The sequence below is a fragment of the Anopheles cruzii genome, chromosome 2 (genome assembly GCF_943734635.1).
Source record: "Anopheles cruzii chromosome 2, idAnoCruzAS_RS32_06, whole genome shotgun sequence".
Lineage (NCBI taxonomy): Eukaryota > Metazoa > Arthropoda > Insecta > Diptera > Culicidae > Anopheles > Anopheles cruzii.
This window is the reverse complement of record NC_069144.1, coordinates 17,409,221-17,435,989: the sequence shown is the minus strand read 5'-3', so window position 1 is coordinate 17,435,989 and position 26,769 is coordinate 17,409,221. Positions and strand designations below refer to the sequence as shown.

The 26,769-nt window shown below is 51.4% G+C and overlaps 1 protein-coding gene across 2 annotated transcripts in view; it reads left to right on the top strand.

The window, feature by feature from the left end:
- Positions 1-4,119: 4,119 nt before the first annotated feature.
- The window catches only part of LOC128268400 (failed axon connections), a 40,312-nt gene continuing 17,662 nt past the window's right edge, over positions 4,120-26,769 (top strand). For both annotated transcript variants that reach the window (XM_053005476.1, XM_053005475.1), the window contains exons 1-2: positions 4,120-4,252; positions 5,486-6,035. In XM_053005476.1, the coding sequence (XP_052861436.1) occupies positions 5,604-6,035 (432 nt within the window). In that variant the 5' untranslated portion in view covers positions 4,120-4,252; positions 5,486-5,603. The remainder of the gene's footprint in view (positions 4,253-5,485; positions 6,036-26,769) is intronic.

Below are 26,769 nucleotides of genomic sequence, written 5' to 3'. Positions count from 1 at the left end.
TCATTTCGGTCTCGAAGAAACAAATATCAAAGCTGATGCACGTTGCACGAGCCTCATAGATCCAAAGCTTTCGTTTACATTGAAACGATAACGGATAGCGTCTTCTGGGGCAATGCTTTAGTGTGGCAGCTGCTCCAAATCCTGTGCTTTAGATGTGCGATATTGTAATTTTCCCGGTGATTTCGTTTAGTTTAGTCTACCGATAAGTGCGTAGAGTAAGGACTACAATTAGCACAAACACATGAGGGGAATTAAAACACACACCGAAAATCAAATCGAAACATATTGCAAACGGAGAGATTAATGATAGTGATTAAGGAAATTGGTGAATCGTTGGATCGGGCACATTTATCAGCGTCTTCAGAACTGTAATCTGAGAGGGACGTGAAACACAAACAGAAACCGATGCCTTCTGCTAGTTCGTACCGTTTTCGATCGTTTGGAGTCCAGTGTAAAAAAAATGTCCGGTATGGCAAAGATAAAAGCAATTACAAGCAAGAAGAAACATACAAGACAGTGTGTGTGTGTGAGTAGGTTTTTCGTCCATTTTCCTAGCAATAATGCTCAAAGCATCTATTTATGTGTTGGTACGAATGTTACTGAATGCCGCGGAGACCGATGGGGCCCACCTGGGATCCTGTTGTGAAGTACGAGTGAATGCGAACCACTTGTGAAAGGACGCGAAAGAAATTCTTTATCTACGATCGCACGGTTATAGGTTCTTGCGACGAACCCTACTCTTTGGAACGCTCCAGAAACCTACCTCCGGAATGTGTAGGAAAGGGAACCATAAAACACAAACGCAGTGACGTAATGGTCCCGTGAATGGCCTGGAAAATAGCAGTTAAGCATGGTGAGTAAGTGGCGCACGGTACAAGGCAGTCCAACAGGGGCACACGCATAGACACAGCCACGTTAACACAACCAAACAAACAAATAAAACTAAAGCGCTTAACGCAAACAATGAGAGATTAGCATTATTTTCATTAAATTATTAACACTACTCACCTCATAGTGGTAACACATTAATAGTGCACCCGAACGTGCACGCCAAGGCACTGATTTCAACTAGATGGAAAAGGCGACGAGAAATAAAAGAAAATCGATGTAAAGCAGAACAGAAACGCATTAATATAACTATCGACTCGACCAAAAACATAAGCAAAGTGAAAAACAATAAACAACACCATACATCAACACCTGATCAACATACCTGATAGCGTGGCGTCCATGTGAAAATAAAGGAAAACATTCAATCTATTCAAGCCGTTTGTTTGATTTCGATTGAAATATGCTTTAATTACAACCGTTATGATTGACGCCGTGGCGATGAGTCAGTTGGCAAGGCATTATTGGACATGGAGTGTTTCAAGGGAAGTATGGTGACCGAAATAAAAGCACCCAACCTGAGCGGTAAGAATAATGGTGGAAACTAATGCGAAGTCATTGTCATTCGTTATCTGATTAATAATGTCTTCCCATGAATGGAATGCATAGTAGAAAAAAACGTGGCCGAGTTGTACACAGGATCACGATGCGCGGCACATTGTCTGAGCGGGTTTGCCTTACTCGCCCCGCCACCTTTGGAATGCGGCCCAGGAGGGGCCACTGATAGCAATCGACAGCGCAGGGCACGATTACGAATATAGTACGTAGTACCATCATCGCCCGTCCGTCATTTCGTGATCGACAGGTTCGATCGTCCCCCTTGGCCTCCCCGAATGTAAATGAATGAACAAATTACAATTGATGCACGTTGCAAACCGATGCACATGGCCGTGTTGCATTCCATTCAAACGAGACGCACACAGATACTCAATATACAGTGGCTGGCCTGCAGTCTTTGTAGCAAAACACAACGCCACTATCGGTGCAACAACATCATGACTCATCGGTGTCCGGTCGATCGATCGGCTGGAGTATGTAACGCAGTTTGGTCGGAAGCAAAGTGAGTTATGAGTTTTACCGATTTGTTATGAGTTTGCCGAGGAGTTTTACCGATGAGAATAGAGATTTAAATTTGATCTAGGCACGGACAGCGATTATAATGGAAGAATAATACGGTTTGCAATAGAGTTTGGCAGTTACCAACTCGGCAGAGGCCAATTTTGATTTGGAGGTAAGTTTTCTCTAATGCAGCACGTGCGGCACATTTCGAGCGACCGTTTGTCATTTTTAAACCGCCTAGACGTAACTAAATCGTTCGCAACCGATTTTGGGTGCATTATAATGCAACGAACTGCATTGTGTGCAGTTTTCACATGCCACCGTGCATTCCTTCACGCACGTACCCATTTCTACGGCCATTAGGTAGTCGAAAATATCACAATAGAGTTTGCATTCCCGAAACCGAGAGTTGAAAACGTAGTCCATTAAACCCATCGTGGCTCGCTCGGATTGAACGTAATTGATTTGTTTTCAGACATAAACTGCACCTATCACAATCGACAACTTTTCGAGTGCTATTTTAAATCCTGCTGGTCAAAATCGCTCATAAAGGCTCATAATGGGGAACGATCCCCCCCGATCCCCCGCTGATAGAGCAGTCGGTAACGCTCTTCGCTCTGTCAGCGCAGCTGGCCGTGGTTCGAATCCCGGGATCGGTTGTAACTCAACCGGCCATGGTTTCGATTCCCGATACCGGCGTGACACAATCCCGTCCGTAAAAATTAAAAATGTTACAGAAGAGCATCAGAGAGATTAACATTAGTCTCTGGTGCAGGCCAAGACTGCTCAGCGGTTGTAGCGCCAAAAAGAAGAAGAACGGGGAACGATTGGTGTGATTTTAACCCGACCAAGAGCAACCGCAGAATATTCCCACATTTAAAGATCCCTCCAAAAAGATTTCATCGCCCTCCACCGTTATCGAATCAAGTGACACATGCTGGTTGCATGGAATCGTTGATTAAATTTTCCTATTCGAAGGGGTAAGGGCATTGATTTTGGGAGTCTATTAATTGACGATCATCGCACGGATCACGATAAATACGGGCGTGTGACATGTCGAACTTGTGACCGTGCCAATTTAAGTCGTTAATCATTTCAACTTCTACGCATCCGGGAACATTCAGGGAGAACATCGTAAACGATCGTTCGTTTGGCCGTCTATTGTAAAGAAAGTTTCACAGTAGAAAAACGTACAAAACACTAGTAGATTAGTAGATCTCCAAAAAGCGCAACCCGTTCACGTCCATCCGTCACACACTGTAGCACGCGTTCGAGAGTCTTTGGGGTTTTTATTAACACCCTGTGTAAAATGCATTCTTCCGTTGCGACGTACGATGACGAACGAAGGATCACTTAGGCAAATAATCGACCCTTGTTTGGGTGTTTAAACCAACCCAAGAAACCGATTTCTTATGCTGTGCGCATAGGTTTCCTTCGCAAAGATCTTCCATTTTGGCCCGCGTAGAGACGGTACTTCCAGTCCCTGGAAGGTGGTGTTCCACTGCCGGCCACGCTCGCACGCACACCACGGTACTGCCGCGCCCTAAGCGTTGCTAGGCAACAGGGCAAGGCATTGAGCACCCGGGGGACCGTTCGTGGAAGGGGAACAGCGGGTTCCGAATGCATGTTGGCAGCCAAATTAATATCGTAGGCTCATTTTTCGAACCACATTTCTAGCGATTCTAACTTGTCGCCGCTCACCATATTGGTCCGTGACTTCTTGGTACACAGATTTGCCGCTGCCGCTCGCTGGAAGCATAGATTGTGGGGTGGTGTGAGTGCATGTGCACCACCCTTTAGTTCCCCAGCCAGTAGCGAACGAAAAAACCGGGCAGCCATGTGTGTGTGCGTGTCCGTTGTGGCGGCCAAAATCAAAATGCACTCGCCCGCAGCACCCCTTTGCTGGCTGCAACCGTTAAACCGGGATTCGTGTGTGTGTGGTTGGTTATGCTACGGACGGCGAAAGGGACGCCGAAGCTCTCATCTCGCTCGCACGCGGCGCCGTCCCGTTCCGGCGGCCGCTCCCGAAGCGGCGCGGTTTCGAGTTTCCTTTTGCGCGTGTGTGCGTGCGACGGGCGAGTTTTTCCCGTATCGCGCGCGCGGCGGCCCAGCTCCGCGGTCTAGTCTTCTTTGTACGCTCTCCATTGGCGACGGCCTCAGCAGCAATAGAATAGCAGTAGCAGCAACCACAGCGCCCAGTAACGTCAGAGATTTCGTAGCGGAAAGTTCGAAACGAGCAGCAGCATCAGCAGCCTCCCAGCTCTCTCAGCGCGCTTTGTTCGCCCACCATCTGCAAAGAAAAAAGGTGCGCCCTTAAGGATTCTTTCAGGGAACGCGAAACGTGACAAAGCCGTTTCAACGCCCAACGCGCGTGCTTTTTTCCTGTGTTGTTCCTCTCTCCGAGACTCGTGTGAACCCTTTGCCCTGCCCCGACTAGCAAGGGCCGTGTGTGTGTGTGTGTGCGCGTTCCCGGTGTCGGTGGCGTCCTGTGCGCTGTACAAAACGTGTGTGCCTGGAAAGTGACGCGCACCATTTTTTCTGCCCCTTTACGGATCGCTTCCAAGAGGCTCCCGGTGGGCGATGTGAAAAACTCGGCAAAAGTGCGGCAAACGATGCGATTTTCCGGATTGTGGTGCGAAAAGTGTTGCTTTGATTGCCCCCGGACCCCAACAGCCGGATTGGAACAGCCGGAGGAAAAGGAAAGAAATCCTAGCCCACGGACGGCAGCGCCCTCTCTTCGGTTCCGTTGGCCCCGGCCGGGCATTTAGTTGGGTTGGTGGGAAAGGAAAAGGAACCGCTACGGGAGAGGGAGCATTTAGTGCTGTTGCTAAGTGATCTTCGGCTGTGTCAAGTAGCCAACTGTGATGTGGTGTGCTAAATACATTTTTCCAGACCCAGGACCAAGCTTCGGAAGTAACGGTCTAACGGCCACCTGGAGTTTCCTGGCCCAGCCCCAAAGTTGGGTGTTGGTCGTGCAGGATGCTGTGACAAAGGGGAAACTAACTCTCTCGAGGGCCGAGCCTTTTGGGGCGAACTCTTGGTTTTAACCTGATTAATAAAATGAGTCATCCTTCGCACGCATCCTTCTCTCTCTCTCTCTCTCGCGCGCGCGCGCGTTCGGCACAGGCCGCCCGATCATGCCTCGTGCGTGGGAAGACCTGTTTCGGCAGTTGTTTTATCCTGCTTTTCCCTCGTTTTTTCCGGAGCCTTTTCGTCCTCTTAAATGTGATGTTATTTGCAAACTTCCCTCGACACGCTTGCTTCGTAGTTTCGAAAGATCAAGTGTTTCAATTTCGGTTTTTCCTCCTTATCTGCCGTTCTCTTTTTTTCTCCATCGTGAAACCACCCACACACACACACGCTCAGAGGAATTCTTGGAGCCCCGAATGAGGATCCATATGAATCCCTTTTCCATTTAATACGTGCATTTTATTCGCGTTGCGTGCGTGCGGTGCGTTCGACGAGTGTGTAGGCATTATATTGTGCTCTCTCTTTCTCTCTCCCACCCGTTCGTCCGTTCGTCCGTGTCCGTCTCCAGAGTGCTAGGTAGCCTGTCTACTACCACCCGCCAACAAAAAAACGAATAAGTGCGTGCGTGTGTGAAAAGTAGTGAATCCGGAGTCCATCGACAGCAAGCAAAAAAAAAGGAAGAAAAAATGGCCACCGAAGTAGAGAACAAGCCGGTCGCGGTCGCCGAGGAGGACAAGAAGGTGGAGCAGCCAGCAGTCGCCGCGGCCACCGCCGCCGCCACCGCAGCCACTCCGGCCGCCGCCGCCGATAAGCCAGCGGCGGATGCGGCCGCCGGTGGTGACGATAAGAAGGCGGCCGACGAGAAGCCAGTGGCCGCCGCCGACGGTGATGGTGCGACGGTGGGTGAGGGCGGCGACGGTGGGGCGGCCACCAGCTCCGATGGGGCCGCGGCACCGGCCAAGAAGGAGAAGGAAGTGAAGCCGACCGTGCACAAGGCGAACTTCGAGAAGGACGTCGTCTACCTCTACCAGTTCACGCGCACCCCGATGCTGCCCTCGATCTCGCCGTTCTGCCTGAAGGTGGAGACCTGGCTCCGTCTGGCCGGGCTGAAGTACGAGGTAAATGCGTGCGCGGGAGGAGAAGGATCTTTCGCAGGTTTTCATATATTTTTTAAATTTCCCCAAGGAGGAACTCCTAAGGTGTGGGGTGTGTCACTGGCCGCGGCATTTGGTTAGCTAAAATCTCTCTCGCTCACTTTTGTTCGGCACATTCGGGTTCAATCAATCAATCTGGACGTTTGTTGGGGAATTGTGCGAACTGGAAAAGAGTTTTGCAACGACGACGACGACGGGTCATTTTGGGCACTCCGGAGGGCGATGGATGGCACACATTATTGGTGTGCCGTAGTGTGTCGGGAGCCCGGGCGCCGGTATTGGTGCGCTCGGCGGCCCCGACTCAGCATCTTTGCATCGCCCACACCACACCACAGGTCCTGTGTGTGTGTCCTGTCGGCGAGTGTGCGTAGCATAATCTGTGCTGAAAGTGAGGAAGAGAGAGAACGAGAGAGTGCGTCTTGTCCCCGGGACCAGATGCGCCTCTGTGTGCGTGGATCGACTGCGGGGATGTTGGTGCATCATGTTTCGCAAAGGCAGCATAACGAACTGGCGAGATGGGCTCCTGGAGCCAACATGAAAGATGAATCTCTCTCTCTCTCCCTCTCTTTCTTTCACTAGTCAACCCTGTCGGGATGCGAACGCTTCTTCCTTTTCTCTTTTAGAAGAGACGATTCCAGAATCTCTCGTTCGCTACGTTCCCGATAGCGTGTGTGGGTGCGTGTGATGTCGCAAGCGATGCTCGGACTCGGCCTCTCTTTCCCTACCACACCCGCTCTAGGCTTCCAGTCGTGGTGGTGCGAGGAGCCCCAGACAAATTGGTTCTTCGCGTCGTCGGTCCCGGCGCGGATTCATGGCTCGGAAACGGGGACCTCTTCCGAGCGAAATGGGAGCTCCACCCGCGCGTGTGTGTGTGCTGCGAAAGCATAAAATTCCATAAAAAATGTTATGCCAACGGTCCGTTCTGGAACGGAATGGGTTTTTTTGTTCGGTTTCCGTTGGGTGGCACAACATATGCTGGGCATCTTTTTGGGAGTGACACCGTGAACGAGACATTCCCTGACCTGCACACTTATCAATAGGACGAAAAGTTGGTTGGTCTCTCGGGTTTTTGAATTAATCTTTCGATGTTTATTCGACGGCAATTCAAATAAGTCCCCCGCTCATTTGGCCCTTTTTAAATCACTCAAACCGTCAAATTGAACCAGTTACCCCATTTCTGACCCGCCTTCCGCAATTTCTCGCCACACACCGGTCGCCGCCATCAGTGTTCCGTGGTCAATTGGCCAAGGCACACACACACACGGTGGTGAAAAAATGCGAAGGAGCAACAACAAAGCGTTCAGCAGAACATGTTTATTGCATTTTTGTTTTATTCACGCCTGGCACGGTTTTCGATTTCTCCGTTGCCACGCATGCCACGTGCTCCTTTTTCCGTTCCACTCGTTCACACACACTCGCTCTCTTTCTGTCTCTTACCTTTCCCCATGGGATAAACTGAGGGCTCCGTTTTGGGGTGGCGTTGAAAAAAGAAAGAAGGCAAACATCGAAGGAAAAACAATGTAACCGCGTCCGATGCCGCGGATCAATCAGCGATCGCATCAATTTCACCGCCGTTTATCTGTTGCCCTCTTCCTCTCTTTCTCTCTCCCTCTGTCACGGGCAATACATTACCAAGAGCCAAACCGTGGTGCGTGTGCCCCCCATAGCTCGGCTCTTCTGAGCCTCTTCTATTGGTTTCTTTAGCCCCGTTATCAGAGCGTGAAAAAGGGAAAGCTGTTTCGATGTGTGTGTTATACACCGTTTATATCTCTTCTCTTTTCACGTCGGTTTTGGGAGGTTCGTTTCTTGACGCCACTCGATGCGAGCTCTGAACTGATCTTCTCTTGCCTCTCGAGCTGGGGTCCTCGGGAGTAACGGTAACGTTGTGGCACTGATGCTAACCTCCCATCCCGACCTTACCCTTAAAGGGGGCTCTCCAAATTCTCCACTCTTCTTGAAGTGTGGTTTCCGGTGTCTCGTCTGGTGGGCACCGGCCCAAGAATGCGCTAACGACCTTGAAAAGGTAGAACCGGACCGGCGGCCACCGACAACAACAGTGAAGGTTTTTACGACTCCAACTCCTGTACCCTACGCACGCCACCCACCACAGCATAATGGGCTACCACACACACACACAGAGCGCGGCGGCGGCCGTCGTCGCCATCGTCATCGTCTTTATTTACCTCGCTGCGTTTCCGAATCACCGAAATTCCTTCATGCGCATCTTCCGACGTCCTTGGCTGGCTGGCTGGCTGGGGTAGCGTCGTAGAGCATAACAAAAGAATCTCGTCCGCCATGCTTTGGTGGCGGGTCCGGATTTGAAGCCATTTAACGAGCGCGAGTCCGCCTGGCTGACTGGTCCACGACAGGTTTGGGGTCTTTATTGTGTGCTACAAAATTCTAGTTTCCGTACCCCTGTGTACCGGTTACCGTTTGTGTGTCGGATTCTTACCTCTTTCTTGATTCCCAAACACACACTCACAGTCAGGCCACTGTCACCTGCTTGGCGAAAGAAGAAGCCGAAAGAATTAAAACGTTGGTAGCGGGGTATAAATGAGGGGTTTTTGGCTGTGGCCTTTAAACGAGGGTTCCGCAACATAGAAGTGGTTGTGTGCTCTGTTCTCCACATGTTCGGCGCGATGCTTGTTTTGGTTTTCTGGTTCCATAAGGCAGAAGGTACGTATGCTGTTTACCGGTGTCTCTGAGGGACAACGTAAGGAAGGCGGCGCTACTTGGGCTGTTACCAAGTCGTCGGCGATAGTAAAACGACTGAAGACTGTTAGAACTGACCCACTACCGTCAACAGAGAGAGAAAAAAAACCAAACATTGAAGGTTGTTTGTGCGCATAAATTCTACCTTTCAACAGGGTGGCTCATATTATGGTTTTTTTTTATCGATTCAACAACAGGCCGCCGATGGCGAAGGATTTTATGTTTACTCGCGAACAGGGCGCTGAATCCGGAGTCGATCCTTTGCGGGCGTTGTTTTACTGGAAAACGATTATTTTTTCAAAAATAATGGCGACCGTCGGAGTTGTCGATCGTTCCCAATTTGTAGTGCGCCCAGGTGCAAAATAAGTCAGGGTGACAGATCCTTTATCGCCCGGGCAGTACGCTGTTGTGCTGTGATTCTTTTACATAAACATAAATCTTGGAAACAGCGTCACGTTTTCGAGGCCCACAACACATCCCACACATGCTCTAATGTGAGTCATTAGCTGTCGCTGCGGACCTGCAACGGCCCTGCGGCCAAAGTGACCGAATTTGGACACCGTGGCCTTTCGCGGACCAGACTGGTTGCAGTGAAATAAATTAAGGCACAATTTTAAGCCGCCGGGTCCTCTTCTGCACCGGACCGAAATGGCAAACTGAGCCGTTGTCGGCGACTTGTTTCACTTTCGAGATGGGCCGAGATAAATTGACCTGAGACACACCGGCCACAGGCGTGGGACGACCTTTTGTGGTCCACAACCACCGTAAGGCAGGGTAGAAAGTAAACGTCAGTTTTCCGGTGGTGACTTATTTAAGCGGTTCCGCGCCGTCCAAGGCGACGAGCGAGAACCACTAATTGTCACCTGATAAAGTGGTGCCGGTTCGAAACCAGCTCGAATCTCGAGCCCTCGAGCACTTCCCACAAATGCCAACGTGGCGATAATTAACGGCGATTTGATGAAGATAGTGCCGCCGCCGTCGTCGTCGTGTCCTCTGGCGGTGGGTTTTCCGTTTTAACTACTCAATTAGACCAGAGACCATCAAAAACCGGAGCGTGTGGGTGTTGGGGGCCCTCCGATAAGATATCCGATGCCACAAGTGTCCACAAGTTGTGGGACGCGCGCGCCAGAACGTCTCGAACCGCACCACGCTCGTCACGCTGCTTGCGTCACACTTTCCCTTCCCGAGAGAATGGGAGCGTCTTCGGCGCGAAAGAAAGTAACAACCGCTCCTCGGTCTCTCGGGTCCCGTTTTCTTTCGCTTTCGCCTTTCCGCTCGCCTAACGGGCTTATGTGTGGCGCGCGGTGCTAGAAGCGAAGGAGAACGCGAGACGCTTCCGTTTCGCGTCTATTCTGCCCACTCCAGGCCGGTCCAGACGTCGCGGCAACATAAGTGAAGTGAAAAGTGTTGCTTGAAGTGGTTTTCCCGCTTCGTCGTTGGTCGCTCGGGACGGCATCATCGAAACGTGGCAATGTGTGTGCCTGCCGGTCGGATATCTGGCCGCCAAGAATGTGGGCCTGGAACACCACAGGGAACACTTCAAACAAACGGGACTTGAAAAAAAGGGGACTTTCGTAAATGGTGATTTAATGGGGGGGTGTGTGTGTGTGTCTGCGGGAATGTGTTGAGCAAGAGCTGGGAAAGGCGTGAAATTACTTTGTACCTCGAGCAACGGCCCGATGCAGGCCGCTGATAAATTCTCGTCACATGTACGAGCGAACGGAACGGGGTTGACGGTCACCAACATAGAAATGGGGCGAGTAATTTGATTACAAATTATACTATTAGCCGCCAAATTAGTTCCATTTTCCAGTCGTCTCGTTATGCTTTGCTAGATGTCGTTCCGCGTTCAGCATTGCATCCGCTGTTAGAAAATTTTCATTCCCATTCCGGCCCGATCAATATATTTTTGGGAATTTATTGCAATGAAACAATTCTAGAACACAAATCAAATGTTGTTATTATCAAACTATGCTCCGGGTTTCGGGTTCGGGGTTTCCTACAATTTCGTGTAACAGTGTCCGCAACGATAACATTACTGGTCATCGAATTGTAGACTTGCACGAAGGAACCCCTGCCTGGTCGATAGGCATTCCTTCGTGGACACCAGAACGGGACCGGGGAACGCTTGTCGTAAAGATAGCCGAGCAAAGTAACCGAGATAATTATTCAAATTAGCAACGGAATGTGTGCACTCTTCTGGGTTTCTTCGGGACCGCTTCGCCTTTGCTTTGTCCGATAGATTTTTATGAGTTTATTGCGTTGGTCGCGCTCGCCGAACCTTTCGAACCTATAACGGGGCCGCGGGGTTCGCCGGGGCGTCGGTTTTATGCTTCCCCAATCCCCGCCAAAGGAATGCGCGTTCCCTCCGCCCTCGGCACCAAATCGCCCTCTTTGACTTTCGCCCGGACGACGAAGAGAGCCCCTGTTTGATTGATCGTTAGCGATGATGGTCCCAGAATGAGAGGTATTTTATCAGGCAGCGAACTAGGAGAAGAAAAAAAAACAACGAGGGACAAGATGCATAAAATGTGGGCCGCCGCCATCACGATGCCATCACGCATTCCTGGACGAAGGCAACTGAGTGGGAGAAACAGCCCTAACGGTGGCGAGTGGGCTTGTAAAATTCTCTCAAAAATGACCATTTCACGGTGGTGCGGTATATCAACGGTTCGCCATTTGCTGTCCGATTCCGGAAAACCCCGTTCCACGGCACGGCTGCTGGTTCATAAAACGGCAACATAAATTCAAATCGATCTTTGTTGAACTTTGAATCCATTTCCCCGTCCCGGCGGTCTCGGCTCTTGATAGGCTCACGGGTAGATCCTTTTAAATACTTTCACTGCCCAGGAGACCTGCATGCTGCACCCTATGTTGCTGCCACTGGCCGATACGGGAAAGCCGCGATTAATGACCCGCGGCAGTAGCGGCAGCGCCAATCAAACAAAATAGAGAAGGTTCACCGCCAGAAATGAGTCCGACCGGCATCATGCTGCCTCATTTATGCTGCACTCTGTGGTGCTGGCTGGCTGGCTGCTGGTCGATTAATTTAATTCCTGTTACCACCAATAAATCAATCAGCCAGAGCCGAGAGGCCCCGGAATTGGCAAGGTCGCTGGCCGGCCGTTTCTCTTTTCCACTACTCTTGGAACCGGGAGAAAATTGCGTCCGTCCGGCCAGAGCACGAGCAGGAAGTGTAAACTTGGCGGTGTCCGGACCTGGTTCCGGGGGTCAAAGTTTGATGGCGGTCAACCCAGCAATGCACGCTCGATCGCATGATCAATCGTGGGGCCCCAAAATGGTATCAGTTACTGTCGGGGGGTCGAGTCTTTCGACGATGCTGGTCGCTGGAGTGGTGGTGAACTCGCAGCTGATTGCCGTTCCCATGTTGGCCGACCTCGCCAGCGCCGGCATATGTTGCTGCAGCATGATGTGTGTTGGTCGACATTTTTCGGGAACGGGAATCAATTATTCAATTGATTTAATTCTCTCGGGAGGTTTAGGCCGAGCTGCAGCAAACCCCTAGCGGGCGGGTCGAGAGTAGCATCATGGCGCATGATGTTGGTGGCAGCAACTTTACGTGTGCATTATGCTGGAGCATAATTTGATTTCTTATTCGTGTTCGGCATTACTACTTGAAAGGGTCAATCGGTTGTTGTTTGGGAACGTTCAGCGTTCCTTTTGATTTGACCGGACCAGCATACCGAAACCAGCAGCATTCTCGAATGGGTCGATCAACTCGATCGCAATTAGTTTTGTAATTTTATTTTATGCTTTATGCTGGCGTGTGACGTAAGAACACCAACTGTTGGTGGCAATGTGAGGCGCATAGAAAAGTATGTTGCTGAGCGAAAAGCATGCCCCATTACATTGTGCGAGCGGAAACTCAGCGGAGTGAACAACAAAGCACAAAGGAGTGTTTTGCACACATCAACACTCAAAAAAAAAAACGGCGCCTGGGAAATGCAAACCCTACCTCTGGAGAGAGAGAGAGAGATCGAGTGCTGCGCTGAGAAGGAGGAAAGCGTTTGGCGAAAATGGCAGCGCTGTTTCCTGTGTGTGTGTGTGTGTGTGTGTGTGTACCACGTTTATTAATGCGCTCTAATTGACGGATTTTTCCGGCCCAGGCCAGTCTGGCGCCCCGGCTGCTTCCTCCTTCATCCGAGGAAATTGTCGAAGCCTCGCTTTGGAGAAAGTCGTAAAGTGACGCGGTAAAGCGCGCACGGCCACCTACCTTTCCTTCCTTTCGATCCGCCGGCCACGAATTCGGCCACTGTGGGGAGGCTCATCCACCGCCGCCACCGTCGCTTCCCCGTCGCCATCGCCTGGCCGCCCGACTGATGGGGCCTTGCACTTGTTTTTGTTTTCTTTCTCCTTTTTTTACCCAACATCATCATGCTCCTCGGCTGCCATGTTGCAGCAGCTGGGGAAGAAAAGGTTTCCTTTCATGCGGCCAATTTTTTTGTTTGCGGACTCTGTGGGGCGCCCTGGGTGAGGTCAACCACCGCTTCCGAGGCACCACCGTCACTCACTCGGTCTTGCGGACGTCCCCCCCCGGTCGTCGATTTTTTTTATGCTATGCTATAATTTGCACGTGATGCGCGTTAAGATAATTTTGACAGCGCGCTTCTCGCCTTCTATCGCGCTGAAGGTGCAATGATGGGTGTCTTCCCTAAGTAACACTTTTCGGTGGCGCACTTTATGCTGAGGCTCTGTGGCGACGTAACGTAAAGTAACGTCGGCCCCAAACGTGGCTCTCTCGAGTGGAGAAGTTTGCGCTCATCAACATCAATTGCGCATCGGCGGTTTTGGGGGGGTTTCTGGAGCATAACTCCGGAGGCGACCACGGTCCCCCCCGTGATGGTCAACCACGTTTTGGGCCACGCTCTCAGTGTGTGTGTGTGTTCATGAATTGCAAATCGCCTTGGCTCACCGTCGGAAGCTTATCGAAGCGTGGCCAGAGGCCGCTTCCACTACTACTACGTACTCGGCAGAGGAGGCAACATCGAATAACAAGAAAGTGAAATTAAATTGAAGCAACTTGTTTTTTTCGGGGCAGCTATGCTCTCCGATGGGCTCTCGCTCCGTTGCTCCGTTTTGTTTACATTACTGTGGGGTATTTTTTATTTTTGGGGCGAGGCACGAACCCCAAACTTTCTTTCCGAGACAACGAGTGTGGACCACCACCCTCCGGGGTCCGGTGTCCTGTTGTTGTCATGTGACGTGTAGAAGTCATCAAAAGTTGATCGGCGTGACACACAAATCGGAGTTTTTGAACACAGAGAGACGGGGGCGGGGGGACTTATTTATTTATTTATTATTTTTATTATTATGTTGAAGCGGCTCGTGACGTGACAGTGTCCATCCAGAATGATGATGATCATCAATCATTGTGTCACACGGAGCGGGGAGCGGATGGCCTTTTGCCTGTGTGTCGCGTTGTGTCGCTACAACTGCTACAACGCCTCATTGTTCAGGCGAATCTGTCACGACGCCCGACCCGCCCGGTTGTCTTATCCCCGCCCCAGGGGCCCACGGGATGACGAATGAAGGCCCCGGACGAACCGGGACCTATACTTACTGTCTGATGATGCGAGTGTTGGCAGACAGGTTGGCACAGCCCCTGCCCCCCGGCTCCGGCTTTGCAAATCTCCCGGCCGGCAATGTTTTGTGGGTTGCAAAGTTTTGCAATTTACGACCAAGACGTAACGCGGGGACTGTGGGAACCCTCCGGAAAGTACCCATCTTTGGAATTCTTCTTGGGAAAAAAGAACATCACCAAAAAGAAGCGGGCGGTGTGTGCGCGTGTGCCCTCTATTGGGAATTTGCGTCGATTGGCGGCGGCGGCTGACCTTGAAGTTACTTGCTGAAGGTGGTGCGCTTGCTGTGTCGAGAGTCCTCTCGCGCCTTCTCGCGGATGTGCCGCGAATGAATGTTAAAAGAGATCGGCTCCGGCTCCGGCTTCGGCTCCGGTTTGTTTGAATAATGCATGCCACGTACGCAAACACAGCAATCCGCAGCAACTCTCGGAAACTCCGCAGCGCAGGAATGCACAGAATGATGGTCGCCACGTTCCGAGGGCGGTGCAACATGGATTTTTGTGATGCCCATTTAATAAAGCTATTGGAGATTAAAATTCACGCACGCCCGATGAGTAATGGCACATGCTGGATGTTTAGTTGCAGTCCTTACCAACCTTTCTGCTAATGATGCAAAAGTTAGTTGTAATAATAATTAACACATTAATCTACAATCGTAGAGCCGCTCGCTCTCTCTGGCTGCGGCCGAGTTTATGTTTTTGAAGAGGAGGGCATAAAAAATATGACCAACTCAGTGCTTCGCGGCGTTCGGGAGGTACGTTGGTCCGAAAATAACCGCCATTAAAAGGCAATCAGCAACCCCTTTCCGGTGCCGATGCCGAAGTTCAAAATGACCCCTTTTTTCGTGTCACGCGCCGACCGGTCCGACCATTCTTGTGGCCTTACGAGCTCAAGATCGACCGAAGGACGTAACCGGGCCGCGCCACGGTAGTGCTTCGGTGTTGTGCTTTGCATTCCTTAATGACGGTGGGGACCACCTGAGCCTGGCTCTTTTTTGTATCGAGCCCCCACGAACCCACACTATCACCGTGTGTTCTAGAGCTGCGGGTCCGATCGTTGAAAGTATTGCAATCAAGATATTTAAATCATGTCCGCGCAATCAACGCTAATTACACCCACAGCAAGGACCGCTTGGCCAACCCTTTCACACATCCGTTTTGTCACAGAGAGTCACACAAAACATGAACGTTGGGAAGAAGTTTCCATTTTCTAAACTGAAGCGCACCGCCCCCCACCGTATCGGTGGAAAGAGTTGGCGCCAGCCTTTTTGTGTCACATAAATTGACCATCTAACGTTTCTACAAAATTCTCGCTAATTTCTCGCTAGCTCATTAGTTTGTTGATACTCCCGGCCGCCACGACGCGGGCGTTGGTGTGTGCATTATTTATTTACTTGACCCAACAAACTCACGGCACGCGTGGCCCGTTGGGTCTTAAAAATAGGTGAGCAAGCGCATCCAGGAAATTGGTTTCAAAACGGAATACGAATCCAAACAGCGACCAGCGGGCGCGCGACTGATTCATTACGACCGGTGCTGCTGGAGCCCGTGGAGTTTCGATCTGTGGCTTCCGGTCCGGTCCGCCGTTTGCCCAATAATTGGTGGAAAATATTAATTTCCTTCCTTTTGGTGGCGCTGGATGCATCACCGCGCAGCAGCGAACTGTGCACAAGCGCATTCTCTTTTTATTTACGGCTTTTGCTTACTAAAAGGCAAAAAAGGATTATATTTTAGCTGAAAGTAAACCATAAAATAAACACACCTGTGTTTTATGGCAAAAAAGAAGGCCCACACAGATAAGATGTGTGCGCTCTTATGAAACCGGCCGAGTGTGTAAAACTGCAATTTAGATGGGCGCTTCAGGAGCTTTTCCCCGTCGGCGGGGGTGGTGGCACTTTGCGATGGGCGGTGGCTTTGGTTCACTTTCGATGCGCAAAATTTACGCGGCACAGAGTGCTCACGAAGCAGCATGAAAATAATGTAATGTCTCAACGCGAAAAAGGAAGCAACAGAGCCGCGCGGCGAAGCGGAGGAGAAACAAATTACATATTTATGTCCGGGCGGGGTCGCGCCTCAACTGGAGAGTGCTCCGGAAGTCCGGGCCGGGCCGGGGTGTTGTAAGAGGATGATTATCCGTTATTGCGCGAAGGCGCCCGTTCCAACATCCGCGTCTCCGCGTTGTGCGCTGGGTCGAGATTTGGACTCGAAACGATTTTCGCTTCGAAAAGATCTCTTGCTTTGACGCGCGCTCTCTTCAATGCATATGATTACGGGCGATGCGAGCGATGGGAAAGGATATGGAATGTAATTTTCCGCGTTAATGTCCGCCCGTCTACGGGCCGCTCTCTCACACACCTGCCAGGTGTGGCGGCCAGCCACTCTACTTGGTGCGACGAATTTTAGCTGCTGCCAGCGCCAAGCAACTCGCTCAACTTTCGAGATCCCGATCGGAGACCGGGCACTTTGGGCAGCTAAAGCAACATAGAAAAGAAAAATTGAACCACACCGCGCAATAGAGATTATTGCGGTGAAAAAGATGGCTGAGGGAAAAATAGAAAGTGCTCGTGTTGGACCAGGGCTGAACCAAGATAATCTGGTGCTGCTGGTGCAACCAACTACACATTATGATTAGGTTTATTTTATTTTTCCCATTTCACCATCATCGTCAATGTTTCGGTGTCGTTGAGAGCAATCTCATTTATTTTACTTTTCCTTTTCCTTTCCCGAACCAATCGCTACAACACTCCGATCCGTGACCTCATCATCGGCCACGGCTCTGGGCCCTGTTGGGCCTTTCCAAACCTGCTATCAGCTTGATGACGGTTGATGCAGCCGACTGGAGATTATGCGACTTGTGACGGTCGAGGAAGGAGTTCTACCGACCCCGTTCTGTCTCTCGCTCGCTGGTGGTCGATGTTTGACATTATTCTTGACAAAAAAATAAACATCACTCTGCCTGCTGCTGAAACGGTTATTTTTTGCTCAGTCGCATGTGCCCGTCACACACCTATGTCTGCCGGGAGTTTGGCTGGCCAGGAAGTGCCCGGCCGCCAGCCGAGGGATTAGCTCATCGGTCGGCTTCCTGTGGAGCGTTGCACCGCGCAAGCTAATCACACCGCACCCAGACTGCCGGACTGGCGAGGGAATTATCATGCTGTGCACTGTGGAGACGGGGCTGGCAGAATAACCCGTTTTTGCTGCTCCTGCTGCTGCGGGCAACATAGCTGCGAGTCGGAAACCGCACACGGCGGGGCGAGAAGTATAAATATAGTACATGAGTCATCTCCGGCTCTCCAGAGTCGCGGCGGCCGCGATGATGATGAAGCGTTCGTTCTGCGAACTTGTGTCCAGTCGCCAGTTGCGTTGGCCTTGCGTTATTGTTTTTAACCGGAATTTTGGCCACGGCCAACAAATGGCACAAATCAGCTCGGTGCCGGCTCGTTGAGTTTGAGAGCTGCAGACGACAAGGCAGTGATGGGCAGTTTCGGAGTGTTGCTGTCAGAACTTGTTTGACTGACTGGTACACTGTTTCAAACTTCGAGAAGGGGCGCTCTAATCGAGTGTCCACGTAATGAGAAGTGAGGATCTTCTGCGCCGTATCTGTATCGCATCGCGTCACGTGTATGTCTTAATTTGCACATCCCGGAATGTCCCCAGAGTCTGTGCGCGATTCCATTTGATGCCATTTTAAGCACCACACTCCATATGCGCACCGCGCACGGCTCCATATTAATAAGTAGTGTACGCGGACGACTGCGGAACGGACACACATTCCTTGCCGTGCCGTGAGCCGAGCTCCAAGTAAAATTGGAGAGGCCAGAGAGCAGCCGTACATGTAAATGACCAACGCTACGCTACGCTGATTGTGTAGTACCACGGCTACGGCCATATAAATAACTGTGCGACGGTTGCGCTGCATTCCTATCGTGACCTTACGGGCAGCCCTATGATACTACACCCTTGCATCGTCCGACTCTCGCCCGAAGTTCTGGCTGGAAGCGAAGTGATGATGGAGTGCGCAGCTCGCTGGTGTTGGGCCTGGTTCAAGGAGATGAGAGTCTGGTCTGGTCGATTCGAGATCCCCGGTGTGTGTCGGCGTTGGTCGTCAGAGAGCGCTACTGAAGATAAGACGCCGCGATAACCCACTCGCGATGACCTCTCCTGCATTCTTGGCACTGCCGGGTTAGACCAGGAGGGTGCCCGCATTACCAACGTTATCTTTGACCCCTCCGACAGCGCTCGCGTGTTGAGGTTGTGAGGTCTGCCGTTCTGAGTAGCTCTGAGTGTAGCATCTTCGCTAATTTTAATATTTAAACACACCCATCCATTGTGCCGGTAGAAGTTTTCTTAGGAAATTAGTCCCCCGGACTAATTGGTTCGTCGCCCGTCGAAGGCGGCGATCTCGTGCCGGTGTTGATAGCATGCCCCCGAAAGGGGCAATCGAGAGAGGGCCTTCGATGCTACGGTTGTTGTGGGTGTATTTTTTGCCGCCTAGCTCGGAGGGTCTCGCACTTGGCAATTTATGTTTCCTCCGTTTGAGAACTTCCTTCCTCAAGCGCAGACCGACGAACGACGGATCTGGATAGAAGGTCGAATAACATCAGCAGCCGCCGGGATGTGAACGAGAAAAAACGGAAGGAACTCGGCGTCGAATAGGTCTCGAGATCTGAGAGGGGCGCCGGAGAACGGGTTTTTGATTAATTAGTCACAGCAATTTTTATCGCTCGCTTTTGGCGTCTCTGACCCCGCACCCCCGTACGCGACCCTGCTACTGCTCTCATAGGTCGAAGGGGGGCAGTAATTAAGAACGCAAACTGCTGCTGCTCTTGCTGCTATTGTAATACTATGCTTCTGGCGAACACACGCACAGCAAGCCGCAGATCGAAATCTCTCGACCGGTCACTGGTCACGGATGCCTTTTCGCGTGTTCTTCTCCGCCGCAAAATTTATGGGCCAAACTTAATGGTTTTCCAAAAATGTGGCAACTGCGTGCGATTTCTCGCAATCTCCCAAGAAATTTTTTTGAGCCCCTAGCTTTTGCGGGGCTCACAAGAAGAGGTGCAGGTTAAGATGATGTGCCTTGGTCTCTGGGCCAGGTTTATGGTTCGCGGCCCGTGCGGTCTTTGCATAGTTTTCCGAAAAATGATTTATTTTCAATCTCTCGGACCTCGGATCCCGGAGCGTGGTGAGTCTACAAGTAGCCGACCCGAAAATAAATCTCCAAAGGTCCAAATCATGTGCTGCTGGGGCGCGACGTGGCATGCATCGCCGCCAGGAGAGAGTCATAAACTACACTGTCAAGTGCACTAGCCTATGGCGTGGTGTGGCGTGCTGTGGCTATGCTACAAACACAAGGGACCAAGTTGATCGATGTTTTACGTCCGTCAATGGATTTCTGAAGGTCAATCACCTTCGCAACGCAACCGGGGCCCTTGTAGGACCTTGCCGGTCGCCGGCTGCAGCTTCGATGTGAAACACCAATCATTTGCTGTTACAATTTTATGCTGCCGATCGTGTTTCCTGTCCCTCTGGTTTGCGTCTGAGAGCATATTTCCCGCGAAGGTTTCTAGAGTGCGCGAACTCGCGCACGCCGTATCGCTCGTGGGGTGGTGACGTGCGTGTGATGTCTTTACTCCATCATAATAAGCCTATGCTGCGGCCGCTGCTTTGCCAATCCGGGTGACTCAGTCCGGCCTGGCTTTCTTTATCTTGATGTACGGACCGGGGCCACTTCAGAGCTGATTTACTGAGCAGCAGCGCGCCTGTGCACTGTTCTACGAGGGCCGGAGGGGGCATCGGCCGGTGAAGAGGCGGCCGGTAAAGAAGTGAAGATTTTCTCGACTTCACCCGAAGGTCCTGGAGGGTGCTGGGGCTGGCCCCCGTCCCGGCCGCGCTGTTCAAGTGCTCGCACCAGATCAAGTGGATTTTCCACTCCCAAAGACAAAGACACGGGTGTGTCTGTGTGTGTGTGTGTGCGCGCCCATACACCAATCTCGCACATGGTCATATCAATCATTGGCGCGTCCCATCAGCGCCTTGCCCTACAAATATCGTGCACAGGATCTGTTCCATCAGAAAAACTTCTTCTGGGACTGGGAAACAGCGAGAACGGGCGGTTTGGTGCCGCAACACAACACCGCATTCCACAACCCTTTATGTGCCGAAGCTTCTTCCGGGCTCTGGGGTTCGCGCGTGTAAAGAGCGCGTAATGTACCCGTCCCGTCCGTCCGCGTATGTAATATGTTGGGTGTGTTTGGAAAATTGCTTTTAAAAATAACCTGCCCGCGAAATTCGTACCGAGCGGACAGAATTGGTGGAAAACCTCAGGCCAAAGCACCTCCAAGGTTAAGGAGCGATAGAAGGAGGAACATTCACGGGGCAAGGCGGACATGTGTGCTGTGGTGGACCATTTCGATACCCACCACCTCCTTTGGGGGGCCATCAGTCTTTATTAGCCGGCTGAGGTTGTTTTTGTTTCTTGGTTAGAACCCCCGGAGGTGAGAGATTTGTTTGTTTTTTTGGTTGATGATGCAGAAAGTGGTGCTCTTTTTCGCAACCCTCGCACCTAGACTGACAGGAGGGCGCAGCTTTATGGGCGCGGAAATCAAGTTGAAGGAAATAGTTTTGAAGTGCAATCGTTGCTACTCTAACACTGTAGATTTGTTACTACTTTTTGCCTTCTTTTGAAATTTAATCTCTCCAAAATAACGATCGTTTGACAATGTTACTAATTATGCTTTCTTTCTTTCATTGTAGGTAAGTGTCAATCGCGTCACCAAGGATGTGGGATTTGAGCACAGAAACGGGACCTTCATCAAACAGCCTCTTCGACAATTGTGAGTCCCATAGTCTCTGCCCCTTAACAAACAAGCCGCATTCTGGGAAGAAACTACTGCAAAGCGTCTAATCCGAGCAGCTGACAAACGACTTATCGGCCGCCGATTCAAAAGGGATAAATATTTATCGCCCGGCCCGGGAGAGTTTCTCTCCCGAATCCTCCCGGGTTTGTTCGTTTGTTTGTCCAACTCTTGTGGCCAACACAGGCGCGCACCGGCCGCGGTTTGTTACTATTTATGCTGGGCTAATATGTTTCTCACACACACATTCCGTGTTTCTTTGTGGTCTTCTCCCGTGTTTTCCTACACACGAGAGGAAGTCACACGAGGCGGCCTCGCGAGGAAAACCGTGTGGATGGTGCGTGCGTTCCAAAGATATGGAAACCATCTGTGTGCCCCCTGGGAGGAAGGTCTTGGGTGGAAAATCTTCATCATCGTGTGTGGTAACCACCGGCAGACGGTGTTGCGGGTGGTCACTGTGTGCCGCGCGCACTTTTCGCGTGACACGAGCAACCACTTTGCGCTTTCACCACCACCGCGCGGCGGCCTAATGTAGTTATGTATTGTGTGCCGGAGTTATAGGGCATGAACGTTTATAGTGGTTCCCCCCCCCCTCATCCATTTGTTTTGGTCCTCCAAAGTGTGTGCCTCCAAAAGAATCTATCGTCGGCGAAGGCGAACGGTCAGTATAGATGATGCAATGCGAAGAAATATTACGGTCGGAGGCGCGGGTGTGCTGCTCGTGAGCAGTGTGTAAAGAGTGTATCGGTTATTGCTTTTTTTTGCTTCACTCCTCAACATAGCTTAGGCCTTAGGACCGAGAGCATGGCAAATTACTCTTGAGGATGAGAGGAAAAATTGGACCAACGTAACGTGTACGTGTTCTTATGATTTACGATCCACAGCAACATTTACGAGGGTATGTGCCAAGGGCCAAGCTTATGTTTAGCACATGGGCTAAAAAGTCCCCGGGCTGAGAAAGCATACGCGTTGTTCCTTCAAAATTAGCTTTATTCATCAACGCCATCTACATCAAGAGCCACACAACCATTCCAGCGCTGCTCTAACGTTTCAATACCACTTTTGTAGCAAGACAAGTGTGTATTTTTTTTTCAGCTCATAACTTATACATTTGAGTAAAATTTCTTACCGGTGAGCAGCAGTTTCTTTGCAATTTCGGTCTTCAAATTTTAACTCAATTTTACACCTCGCTACTTCCAAAATACCGACGCCATAACCTTACCAGCTTTCGGGAGCGAAGTGCTTTTAACTCTTTTCAAGCCATTGCTTCGTTTGAACTGTAACTTTTTCCCACCAAAAAGCAGTATAAGATTGAAACACGATATTGTTTTTGATCCAACTTTTTTAACATAACAAAAGTGCTAACTAACTTATGAGGAGAATATTATAAAATTTTAACACCTTTTTTTAAGGTTAGTACTAACTGAAACTGCGGTAGGTATGATTCAGGCCCGAGACTTCTCAGCCCATGTGCTATGTCTCCTCTAAGCCACCGTTATTCGATGGGTGTTATCATGCTTACAAATAGAATTCTGAAAAACAATTCTTCATTTTGGGAAAAGGAAAGGACCCACTTTTTCTGTAGCCGACGGCCTTTTCCCTTCGCTAATTTCACAACGACGGTGCACGACAAACAAGGATGGAGACACACCACCGACACACACACCCAATGACAGTAATGGCACGTGGCCAAACGCACGCATCTTCATCGCCCTCGTCCGTCGTGGCTGAAGTGCTCCGATCCGATCCGAGCTTGGGTCAGCCTCGCCGCGCGTTTCGGGTGCTCCTTGTTTCGGCCTTTTTATGTGCCCCGTTGTTCACCCAACACCCGCCCGCCCAGCATGCCTGTGGGTGCGCGTTTGACGTAAGCGTTTGATGGCGTTTCCTTCCCCATGCTGTGGCATTATGGCCGGCCGGGCGCCGCCGCCTGTTGCTATCGGCGTGAGAAGCGCACCCTTACTCGCGGGTTGGCGAATGATTGTGTCGGGATCCCGAGGATCGGGCCAAAAAAAGGAACGAAAAGTGCACAAAATCCCGAAGGATGGGATTGGGTAACAAGTGGGTATTTTTAGAAAATCGATACCAATCAAAACTGTGAAACGCACGTAACGCTGTGCCGCCCGCCGTAGGAGGCGGAGGAGGGCCGCCCCGACCGCTGCTCGACGCGCTGGAGAGAGGCGGAGAAAGTGAGGAGGGTTATGTTGGTGCGCCTGACGGCGGTGGAAAAATTTCGCCAAACAGTTGCGCGGCCGCCGACGGACTGGCGGCGGAAAGTGTGTGCGCGCGGGGTGGGGATCGAACTGGAGAAGAAATATCCCACAGCTGGTCCGGCCTGGCCAGGCCAGCGATTAGCCCTCTGGGGTAAACTGTGATAAACAGCGAAAATCGGTTGCGGTCTCATAACTTCAACAACCCGCCCCCCGAGACGCCGGGGCCACAGCGAGCGGGCGGGCGGGCGGTCGGGTGGCGGGTCTGGCTGCATTTCTCAATCGTGTATGTATGTGGTTTCTAAAATTTCCCCCAGACAACACCCTTTCGGTACATGGGGCGAGCGTGCGCTGCGCGTACCCAACTCCCCGGTATTGGAATGTTGGCCACACGGACGAAGCAGTGCGACCCCCTGGCGGGGGTTTGCTGAACGGAACTCTGGCCACGTGCGCGCTCGCTTGATCGCCTTACAGTGCTGTGCGAGGTTAACAACGACCCGCTTAACGGCGTCTGAACCTCTGGGTCCCATCGATCGACGCGTCATAAAGCGTCTTAACCCCATGCCGGGTGTTACCGGGTTGCGGGTTTAAGATTTGGCCACACACTTGAGGTCATGGTTCACCGTGGCCGACAGAGTGCGCCGACTGTGAAGGAAGCCATTGTTGGCCGGCGAGTCCAAAAGTGTAATTATCCATAATTATGTCGCTCCTTATTTCGCCGACATCGGCGTGAATATGCACACGTTGCCAAACGTGGTCCGGACGGGGACTTTTAGAGTGCGGCCGGGGATTGCCTAAAAGCTCCAATCCGTTCCGGGCGTGCTTCGTTGGTGGAATACCTAATGGCGATAGGAAGCCGCTGGCCAATGTGGAAGCCATCTATGCAGCTCTCCCAAAACTGACTGAAGGTGCACATTAGCGTATCGCTGAAGGTTACGGTTGTCCGCTGGCCCGACATTCCAAAGTACGCATAATTGGTCGGTTACGGAGCGGGGAAACGTCAACGGCAACGGTTTGTGACACTTTGACACTTTGTGACTGGGAAACGAGTATCGGAATGTTAAGTCGTCGTATAGTTCTATCGTTCTCATGAACCATGACGACCACCGTCGGTTAGTTAGATTTGGGTCAACTCAGAAGTTAAGGCACACCACCAGAGTCGGTCTGGTAGGGCCGACTTTCGGCTTCCGTTCCAAACGCGCCCCAAGTAAAGTCCAGTAATCGGTGTGACCAGTTCGATCAGTTCACGCATCGTCTGGTCTGGTAGTTCGTTAACGAACCCTGCGGCTATTGGCGGCCTTCAGTTCGCACCAGCACCGAAGGTAAAATCCATAAAAACTGCTCCAAATAAAGAGGATAGAGCGCGAGCTGGAGCGAGGATACCTCGGTACGGCCTGAGGTTTCCTGATAGCAGCGTATCAGGAAAAGGGCATCCACCGCCTAACACGCATAATTCACGTCTTGCGTACTCTGCTCTCTGGTCGTACCGAGGGCTTACAGAGAAACAGTCATCCGAAAACAAATTAGCAATCCAATAAGGATAGATGGCGCCCGGAGCTGCAGGACCCAAGCCGATGGCACATGGAAAGGAAATTGATTTTTCCCCCGGGCTTGTCGCCGGTCTCTCTCGGTCATGATCTCCGGGGTGCCGGGAAGGATGTATCAGTCGCGTTTGTTTTTTGGGCACGGAAATTGCCTTTCGCTCGGCCTGACGGGTGTCTACGAGGGGGACCAACGTGATCGATCGCATCCTGATTAGATTTCTCGACCTCATCGCGTCGTCGTCGGCGATTGCCTAGAGATCCGAATCGACCAACTCTTGCCCGGAAATGGGGCAATAATCGCTGTGGTGGTGGTGATCCCGGACCGGATTGTCGACTCCGTGACGTCCGTGCTTGTCCGACCCGACCTGGGCTAGGTGCCTGAAGGCCGAATGCCCGCCTGACGGTTCGGGACTCCGCCAACTGGGCGCCCTTTTGGCAACGCTTTTGAAACCACAATTGAAATGTTTGAAATGGTTGCTCCCTTCGGTTGCCCTCAGTTGTGCATCGTGTAAATATTTATGCAATGTTGGGATGTGTGTTTAAAAGAAGAAAGAAAAAAACTGGCTTCCGTGGCGCACGACGATCGGCTTGGTGCGAAGAAGTGCGTCATCGACACCGAGCACATTGGTGGGCAAGGTGAGGGCGCAATAAATGTAAACGGTTGGTGAGCATATTCGGAACAAATGAATGATGCGCCAAAGAATGGGGCCCTACATCATCTCGTCGTCGTCACGGTGAGATGTATCGGAAGCGAAGGGTTCGGCGTGGTTTGTTTATCTGACCCTCACTGCTACACTCTAGTGCCCGGAGAATGGCGGGCGCGCAGCTCGTCTGAGGTTCGGTTGTAAAATGTCAGAATTTTACTGTCCGACCGCCCTTCGAGACAGGGCTATGTCTGCTGTGATTTTTGTCTTATTTGTTTCTCCAACTCGCGTTTTGTGTCCGTGTGTGAAAGAGCGGAAAACCCGCGGCATGCGGCGTGTTGTATACAAAGCTCGGCACGGCTGCTTCTCACTCGTAATGGGCGTTTACGAGCAATTTGCATTAATTTGCTGCTGCAATTGCTTCGGTCGGCGACGGTGTCTACGTCTTCGTCTGGGTGTAGCCCCCGGCCCTTGGCCAACAACGGCGGCGGGCGGGCGTGGAGAAAGCGGCACATTTATGCTGCTAATGCGTGTTTATTTAGTTTGCAATTGAATTTTAGCGGGCGCCTCTATTTCAGTGGACTGCGAGTAGTAGATGAGGGCGGCAACTTGACAGGAGGGCACATCAATTATGCAAATCACCCACCTACCCTTTTTGGGCGACTTCCGATGGATGAAAGTATACTGTGAGCTTCCAGCTTAGTCCATATCCAGGTCCATATCAGAGAATTGGTATTGGTAATGCCTTGAAAGAAGGAAGTTCCGCTAGCGGAATTCGAATGGGCCCGCCTAGGCCGCACCATGAAAGCAGCTTCATTCATAAACTGTCTCGCCGGCCACCGCTTCCGACCGGAAGTGGGGTTTGTTTCGGAGGGCCGCCTCCGCTTGCCAGCATCCGTGCCAGCGATTGAGATCTTCACGCGCCCATAAACTTCACATGTGACCGAGTTCGATGATCATCTTGCAACATCCACGGCCACCGACGGCGGCCGTGGATTCCTTCGTTCTTGTCTGCGACTGTCCAGTGGCACTCGTAGTGTGCCGGTGTGTGTGCCGAGCTTCTGTGCAGCAGCGCAGAGTGGCGGCGGACACGTACGCCGCGCGGCCTACGCAACCGACAATCAACTGCATTCTT